The sequence below is a fragment of the Anser anser genome (genome assembly GCF_964211835.1).
Source record: "Anser anser genome assembly, chromosome: 5".
Taxonomy (NCBI): Eukaryota; Metazoa; Chordata; class Aves; order Anseriformes; family Anatidae; genus Anser; species Anser anser.
Window position 1 is genome coordinate 3,270,144 of NC_139725.1, and position 9,540 is coordinate 3,279,683.

Consider the following 9,540-nt stretch of genomic DNA (forward strand, 5'->3'; position numbering starts at 1 on the left):
GCTGGAGGGAAGCACAGACTAGAGAGGTAGAGGAGCTTAAGATATATGAAGCTTTTCCTGTTTCCAGGGTGGCTGCATCTCAGGTATATATCATATTTTTCACCTGTATTAAACGTAGATTAAAGCAGAGCAAAAACTAGCAAACTTGGCTATGGAGCTCGCGTAATCCTCAGTTGTCACATTGGACTTTTCAGCAGCAGGACTTAACATAAAAGAAAGCAACCATCCGTGTATCCCTGAAGCCACAAAAGCAAAGCTTGAGGGTTTCTGGGGTCAGCCTCCGAGTGTAAGAGAAATCAGTGGTATTGAAGCTAGCATGTACATACTGTAACACAGGCTGCTTTGTATTGTCTAGACCAGTTGCCCAGCTGAATTTGTCAGAAAGAAAGCAAGACAGTTTTTTACTTTCAGGAATTTTAACCTAAATCTCAAACATGCAGCTCCCAGAGGTCAGCTCTGGCCCAGTGATTGCCTCTACTCAGAATAAGATGAAGAGCGGTGGGAGGGAAACCCTGCTGGCCTTCCAGAGCTTCCTCCAAAACAACACACAACATGCAACCACAGAAGACTAAGGAGTGCTCAGGCACCAAGAGAACGAACTCGCGAGATGAAACTTAGCAACACTGGCGTTACCCACTGTCAATGTCTGGGGGGATCTGTGTATTAAAATCCCTCATGAACAGACATTGAAGATATTTTTCCCATCCTGTTGGCAAAGGAGCCCACGGAAACATTCTGTTATAACCATAGTCTAAGGTGGGACAACCTATAGCTCCAAGACACGTTCAAATCATTTTAAAGTGTGGTGCTTTATGAACACGGTTCTGCATGAGCACAGTTTAGAAAAGCACCAGATGTTACAGGAAACAGAAACCAGGGAGAGAGAAAAGAAGCAAAGAACAGTGCGCCCTGGCATTTTAAGGCACAGACTCTCCAGATCACCAGACCTGCCACCACCCAGCAGAGACACGCTCACAACCAAAGGTCTTCAGAGCAGAAGGCTTCCTGCAAGCAAAGGCCAACTGTAAAGACAACACCCTAAGTAAAGACACCATGACACAAAACCTGGTAAAGGGAAAAACGGAACATAAGAACCCCAAACTTACCTTTTCCAAGATGAATTTGTTTAAATATGGCATGTAACCCTGATTGGAAACCGGTCCTTCATCATCATCCCTAAAGTGCTCTTCCAAGGCCACCGGGTCATGGGGAACGTTTAACACCGTGCACAAGTTGTGAGAAAGGACCTAGGGACAGAACAGAAATCAGTGACACCACTGTCGACCTTACCAGGCTGTCTCCCCCAGAACAAAGCTGTGAGCAGAAAGCGACACCTTCATATCAGCATGAGTTCTGCCCTGATGGTTTCTGTCAAATTTTTATGCATTTATATATATATATAAAGATTTATAAATACATCTATCCATATATATATATAAAGAAAGTCAACTCCAAGGATGTGACTGCTTCCCAGAGTTACAGTTTTACAAAAGCAATGTGATCACATATAGGTCCATTGCCACAGAAGTGCGAACACACCTACAAAAGCTGCCCTTTGTGTGCACACATTTATATGCTTGATAATCAGGAAAAGCATGGAGAAACACCCAAGTAATATGTACACAGTGAAATTAGACAGGTAGGAAAAATGACCGCTAACATCTAGCCTTGGAAAATATAAATAATTATTATCCAGGGAAAATGAGTAGTGAGGAAAACAACTCAATATGTAACCTTCAGTTTACAAAGAAATGATCATTCAAATTTTAGTATTAGCTATGGATCTCTCTCATCTGCTTGCTTTTGGATTACTTTTCAATATTCTCATCATGTTTTAGACCATAAAGGAAAAGTAATGCTATGGAAAGAGGAAGGGCTGAGATGCGCTTCTCCAAGTTTTATTTTAAAAGGGTATTTGCATGAATTATGTCAAGACCTTAACACCCACCAATCTCTCATGACTGTTCTTCAGAAATTGCCTTCAAGAAGAAGCTACACGCTTGGTTAGTTTTAAGGAAGTACAGAATTATTGAAAACTAACTGGTAGCCAATACATCTTAACTTCTTCAACGCAGGCCGACTTTTGCACGCCCAAACTAACACCTCAGTAGCAACAGGAAGGCAGAACCAGAGTAACAGCTGCTCCTCTCCCACGAACACTTTCCTAAGAAAGTAAGATTAAACAAAACAAAGCAAAACAAAAAGAACAGACCCAAATGACACAAAGAGAAAGCAGTAAAATAAAGAAAGCAGGCTCTAAGGAGACCTTACAGCATCCTTCCAGTACCTGAAGGGGACCTACAGGAAAGCCAGGGAGGGACTCTTAGTCAGGGAGTGCAGTGACAGGACAAGAGGGAATGGGTTTAAACTAAAAAAAGGGAGATTGAGATTAGATATAAGAAAGAAATTCTTCACTCAGAGAATGGTGAGACCATAGAACCGGCTGCCCAGAGAAGCTGTGGATGCCCCATCCCTGGAGGTGTTCAAGGCCAGGCTGGATGGGGCTTTGAGCAACCTGGTCTGGTGGGAGGTGTCCCTGCCCGTGGCAGGGGGTTGGAACCGGGTGGGCTTTAAGGTCCCTTCCAACCCAAACCAGTCTGTGATTCTACGTGCAGAAAACTTACAAGCAGATCAGTGTAGGTGAGTAGACACACAGCAGTAGAGATGGCGTAGCTGCAAAGTAAGAAGTGGAAGACTGAGGTCTTCCGACTTCCTAGGAAATCAAACATATGCCACATGTTTAAAACACAGTTGTTGTTTTTTTCGCCAAATAAAATCATATACATTTACTTTTATATATGTTTATGAGACATGCAGAATCTAAGCACTAATTAGCATGAAATCCTACAGAGATAGCCCAAAACATAAATTTCATTCAGAGAATTCCTGTCTACACGCTTCCAAAGTTACACTTTCTACTAGGAAAGCACATAGCTCCATAAGAAACACATATTTTCATGCTTGCATGCTAACATTAAGCCACTAGATCTAACCAGAAGTTAAAGAACAGGAAACCAGCATCAGCCGTATCACAACAAAAGCTGCATTTCCCAAAGTAGGAAAATAGTATTGATAAGTTATCACATTTCAGACTACCTTCCACAGGCACTCAATTTCCCTCCAATCTATCCTTATTTTTAACAAACAAATTATACCAAGTAGTTGAGTCCATGTGATTTACTTCTGGGGGAAAAACATGCTATCATGCGTGTTTCCCCTTATATTTAAGGCTTCTGTTGTTATTTAGAGAAGACCAAGGGATAACCAACTTTCTGAGAGAAACATGATCTCACTTTTGCAACGAGGCTGCAGCTGCTAATACTGGAGCTACAATCGTTCATGAAACATGACTGATTTGAGCACATTACCAAGATCCCTTAAATTCTCAATAAAACACTTTCTCATCGTGTCCTCTCTACATATTTCTTTTCTGCCCTTCTTGGCCTTCTTGCTGTGCTTGGGCTGTCAGAAAGTTAGGTGGTTTCCACATCAAACAACCAATTACCAGGGAAGAATTCCACTTTCAGTCATTTTCTAAGACCTGCCTTATCTGCGGTCTCTCCTGTGCCCAGTGCTCTCTTTTCATAGTTCAGGAAATTCCTCAGCGCCTGCCAAAGCCTGCCATTCTCCAACACGGCTGAGTGCCAGATGAATTCTTCACTCACAGGGCAAGCCTGAAAAATTCTGCCACCGAGGTCTCCTTTTGTTTTGTTCTCTCAAATCACATTATCTGGACCATCATATACTCTAATGATTAATCTTGTTTTAAACAAACAAAGCCTAAACAAAACAAAACAAAAAAAACCCACACCATTAATAGTTGACTACTAGATTAATTAGGGTACAGAAAATTGCCTTGCCTTGCTGAAGCTCCATCAACCATGAGGAAGTTTTGCCCCAGTAAGGGCTGTTCCACAGTGCCGCGGGGTTGCTAGGCAGCTTTTTCTTTCAGCACTTATTATGCTCTGGATGCCACGTTCAACAACCTACCCTCGTGCCAGAGCCAGCTCCTATCCCGAGCCAGCGACTTCTCTCTGTGCTGCACCAAATGGATCCGGCGGTGGTCCCCAAACCAGTCCGCGAGATGCTGCAAGCGGTCTGCAAAGGGTCCCAAACACGGAGTACTCACTGTTGGTGCAGTTTTTCCTTTTTCAGTTAAGAGCTTTCTAAGAGAAGTGCCTAGTGGTACCCGGGAAATAATGGTGTTCTGCTATAAATGCAAATAACTGGATGAAACAAGCAAGCTAACAGCAAAAGTCTCGACAGCACTACCACTGCAGGCTTTACAGGGATTTACTTCACTTATTGCCTGTCTTGTGCTGTTTTACCTGGAGGACTGAGCTCCAGCCCAGCTCTGCTCCACCGCAGCTGCTCCCCTCCGGACCCTGGTTTTCCAAAACATTGATCTTCACAGAACATTAAGCAGGTGGAGAATTGTTACCATCTGAGTAGACCCATTTAACCTCATCCCTAAAAGCAATCTGTCTTTCTAAAAGAAATGAAGACCTGCTCAACTACTTCTTGCTCAGGGACAAAAATTTGGCCCAGATCATAGTAGGACCATTAAGAGGACAGATTAGTCCTGCAGTGGCTATTATCACTTTCTTCAGTACTTTTTCTTCCCCTCCTTTTCCATCTTTGGGAGGGGGGGGTGTCTCCTCCCTCCCCCATCTCTTTTTAGGATTTGAAGACTTTGGCACTGCGGATCCTGACAGCTCCATTCAGTGGCTTTGTGTGAATTCACTCCAAGGCGTTCTTGGCTCATCTCTCCCTGACATCCATGTCAGCAGCCAGCCAGCCAAAAGACGGCTCCTCACAAGTACTTTCCCTTTTCCTTTTTTGATCACTGTAGAAACCAGCATCAGACAGGCCCCCTATCACAGGCACGAGGCCTTTTCAACCAGGCTGTGCCGAAGCATGCTTGCTTCACAGCTTCTCTAGGGCATGGTTTTCTTGTCTGCTCAGGTAGCACACATTTGATTTGGGCTCCCACTGTTCAGCATCTGCGTCAGCTCAGTGTCCTCTTCCCTCTTCCCCACCCAGGACGAGCGTGCTCAAGCCTGGCCCCTGAGCCCAGTGCCACTTGCCCACGTCACCCTGACGGCCAGGTTCACACACACGCTTCGCAACCCACTGAATAACCCAGCGGCAGGACCTTCGGTGAGTCACAGTGACTAATTTCCTACCGTCCCTCAATGCTGGACAAAGCCAATTGTCCGACTGTGGTCCTGCCCACTCGTCACAGCCTCTCAACCTTTCCAGCGCCTTGCTACATTGTTCAAGGTCTTCCTCTCCCTTCGACCATCCCCCTTGCCACTGATTGCACCATTGTTCCTCTTCCCACCAGCCAGTGACTTCCCATTTAGTAAAAAGGCAAAGCAAAGATAAGAGGTAGGAAAATCCTGTCACAGCTCAGATACGATTAAAGACTGCTTTAAGTTTTCTAAGCCTGACTAGTAACTTTGGTCACCCACATCTTACGGGCGCGAACAAGACCACATTTGTATGAGGTGCTCACCATCCGCATCCTGCGGATAACACACCAGGAACCCAAGACTTTGCAAATTTATCCCAATGGTAGCACACCAAACAAAACAACTGCCAAGTAACCCCACTGTCAAAGCAGAGACGATTCTCCAAGCAATGTCAGGGAGAGCTTCCAAAGGCAATGTAAAAAAACTGCTACGTATCAGTTCCAATCTTATAGACGTACTATGAGGGAGGAGTATTATTGGTTGTTATGTGTTTAAACCCATTTAAACCCATACCACTTCAAGATACAGATGAAAAGCAGACTGCATGTTGACACATTAGAGGAGGAACTTTTAAAATCAGTCGATTTTAAAATAGCAGATTGCAAGAAAGGTGAAATTGGATTTAAATATAGGAAAGCAAGCATTTCCACATAGCTCAAGCTCAAACCACAACAGCAGCTATAATTACAACCACAAAAATTATACTTTACCTTGCTATATCAGTGTTTGAAAGTACTGAAACATGCTGATAAAGTAACAATTGTGTCCATATTTAAACACAAAATTTAAGAATACATAAATGTTTATGCAGAAAAGAAGGGTACGATCTGAAGCCAGCAAAATAATAGAACCTCTGGAGATTACTGATCAGACCAAAAAATAATTTAAAAAAAAAATCAGTGCACTCTGGAAGAAGACAAAATTCAAAATTACACAGAGCGCTGATTTTACTGTCTTTTCTTAGCAGCTCAGACTACATACAAAAGATATAAATGCATAAAAGGCATCTCGAAGTCCTTAATATTCCAAGCTAGTCCCGGTTTTTCCTCCAAGTGTTTCCTGTACCTCCAGGCTACAAAACAGAACCAATTCACTCATCTCCATCCTTTTCCTCTAGACAGATTAAAACCAATGTATGATGCAAACCTTCATAACACATTTGCTTGTATAACTGTATTTCACAAAAAATATTTATGTTTTATGGATGGTATAAAGATCACTTTTGGGTGGAGAAACTAGAAGCTGCTGCCTTTAGCAAGCAGTGTGTTATACTGAGGACCTTCCGCATGATGATGGCAATTCCTTATACTGAATTACACAACTCAAAGATCCGCTGTCAACAAGCTTCCTTACTAAGGGTTGAAGACTTCAGCAAATTTCAGCAAATTACAAAACTGCACGCTGTTCTCAGAAAACAATTTGCTTTTTACCAAACTTTTTGATAATAGGAGTTTCACTAAATTATTAAACTTTTTTTTCTAATGCTGCTGATCTCTGCCAACCCGTTTACCTTCAAGACTCTTCTCTCCAGTTTATAGGGGTGCTACTTTTTAGTCCTTGCAACGTGGATGAGAAATACGTTACTGTGAAATACCTTTACAGTACAATACAGCCCTAAATCAATCATGCAGGAACTTCTGCCCTGCCTATCCCAACAGCTGCGGCCGTAACACATACTTTTTGTCTGCAATGGGACTGTCAGTTCAACACCCACACTCATCATTTGCCACAAAAGGCTTCACAAGAATACTCTCTACCTCTTCCCAGGTTTCTTGGCAGCAGAAGGCAGCAGCCTCTTTTCAGACCTGCTTCTGCATTTGCAGATTCCCCAGCTGACACTTCCATCAGGAGCCTTTATATCATAAACTGCACAGATCCACAAAGACACTTTTTTTCCAAGCCTCGTCTCTCACAGAGACAAATAGTGTGGAACTGCAAAACACTTTAGGAAGACGTCTGATAGGTAATGAGGGGACAAATTTAATTTCCTCTCTCATTTTTGTTTTTGAACTTTTTAAAAGTTCAAAAGTTCTCTATAGGTACCTTAAAGGAGGCTGTAGAGAGGTGGGGGTTGGTCTATTCTCCCACATGCCTGGTGACAGGACGAGGGGGAATGGGCTAAAGTTGCACCAGGGGAGGTTTAGGTTGGATGTTAGGAAGAACTTCTTTACCGAAAGGGTTGTTAGGCATTGGAATGGGCTGCCCAGGGAGGTGGTTGAGTCACCATGCCTGGAGGTCTTTAAAAGACGTTTAGATGTAGCCCTTAGTGATATGGTTTAGTGGAGGACTTGTTAGTGTTAGGTCAGAGGTTGGACTAGATGATCTTGGAGGTCTCTTCCAACCTAGACGATTCTGTGATTCTGTGAAAACACAAGCATTTGTAGGCATGGGACTCTAGTAAGACAGATAACCATGCTTGTTTGGAAAGACAACTGGTAGTTTAAAACCCAGCCAGCTCAGTGAACAATGTTAAAGAAGAAATGACGATGCCTCCATCGGAGCAAGCCATACCAGCCCACCTGCGTGCTGGCTTCTGCCTTAGCCATTTACTCCCCCCAGCACCTAGGGCTACAGAGCCACACCACTTGTTCACTGACTGACACCGTGACATGTGCTGCAGACACACCTCCTGGGCGACAGCACCAAGCACACAAATCACAGCCGTGTGCACCGGGCATGGTAGTGTGACAGGAAAACAGGATTCCTTTAAAAAACGTGATGAGAAAAAAACCGCCTCTCTGCAACCTGCTTCGTTCGGCTAGCCCTACAGCACCACAACGTGAATGCTCGCTGTGAGGGCTGGCCTCTTGCCCGGCTCCTGCACACGGACACGCCTGGCCGAGCAAGGCTGGTCCCACAGCCCCTCCACCCAGAGCACAGAAAAGGAGAAGAGGAAGGAGTTGCGGGCTGCAAGTGCTTACTCCATAACGCTGAAAACAGCCCGGGAGCTACTGGCTGCGCTTAGAGATGCTGCCTGTAGCAGGGCCGCTCTTGCTCGCTGCGTTAATCCCACATACTGTTCAGGCTCGAGCCGACTGTCACAGCCAGGACAACCCCAGCACTCAGAACAAGGACCCACAGTCTCAGATGTCAACAGGTGTTGCATTCTTATTCAAAATATTTATTTAGTCGGATTCCTACTATTATTCCCAGTCCAAGGCAGTCCCATAAAGCAGGGCCAAGATGGGATCGGGTTCAGCAAGCTGCCTGAAAGCTCTTTTAAGAGTACAAACATTACTTCAGAGTATAAGCTAGGGAAGAATGGCACAGTTGGAGCCTCTTGACTAATTCTCCTGTTTATACTCAAATAAGAGAGCACTGTCGAACCTCGCTCTCCCCTTGGCAAGCTATGAATTTCACTTGGACGCAGCCAACCCCTATAGATGGGACCTTGTGGCTACCCCACAAAGGAATTTGGCCAGAAAGGGTACCAAGGACATGCAATTGAAAGTGGACCAGAAGCACAGCACGGGTTTGTGCGTTCACACCCCGGGGAGGATGAAGCGTTTGCCCAGGCGGCATGACAAGGAGCCTCCCCGGGCGGCAGGAAGGGCCGCGCAGGTGCCCAGGAGGCACCGGGACCGGTGACGGCACGTGCCCAACGACGGCCTCAAGGGAGAATAAAAACAATTTTCGGCTCCCAAACGAGCTTCGAAAGCGGGCTGTCGTGTCCCCCTGTCCGGCCGCCTCGGACAGGCCCCAGCCCTCCCCGTGCGGCCAGCCCGTGCCGCCAGCCGCGGCCCCACACGCCCCCGGGCCCCGGCCCCACAGCGGGCTCCGGCCCCACCGGCGACCCGCGCCGCCCGCCTTGCCTTCAGCTGCGACTTGGAGACCTTCCCGCTGCGGTCGAGGTCGAGGGCGGTGAAGGCGTGCCAGATGGACTTGAGCAGCTCCTCCTTGAGGCCCACCATGGCCGGCCCGCCGCCTGCCGCCACCCCGCTCCTGCCGCCGCCGCTCCCGCTCTGCCTTCGCCTCGGCCGCCGCCGCCGGGCCCGCCCCGGCCGCCGCAGGCACCTCCCCGGCGCGGTGCGCGGCCCGCCCGGACGGCGGCGGCCGCCGCGATGGGACGGCGCCGGGGCGGGGCCCGGCGCGTGCTGCCACAGAGCGCAGGGGCGCGCGGCGCTGCGGGGTGCAGCGCGGCTGGGCCGGCAGGGCAGGGAGCATCGCGCTCTGCGCGCTGCCGCCGGCAGCAAGGTGTACAAGAGCTACAGCAAGACGACTGTTTTCCACCGGGCAGTGCTGGCTCGTTACGACCCCAGTGAGAAAGGCACGCGGTCTGTACAGC

The 9,540-nt window shown here is 46.8% G+C and overlaps 1 protein-coding gene across 2 annotated transcripts in view; it reads right to left on the minus strand.

The window, feature by feature from the left end:
• Positions 1–9,297, minus strand: part of SWAP70 (switching B cell complex subunit SWAP70) — a 41,627-nt gene extending 32,330 nt beyond the window's left edge. For both annotated transcript variants that reach the window (XM_083840014.1, XM_083840013.1), the window contains exons 1-2: positions 9,068–9,297; positions 1,107–1,247 (exon numbers count right to left, since the gene is read on the minus strand). In XM_083840014.1, coding sequence (XP_083696140.1) covers positions 1,107–1,247; positions 9,068–9,166 — 240 coding nt within the window. In that variant the 5' untranslated portion in view covers positions 9,167–9,297. The remainder of the gene's footprint in view (positions 1–1,106; positions 1,248–9,067) is intronic.
• Between the last annotated feature and the right edge of the window lie 243 nt (positions 9,298–9,540).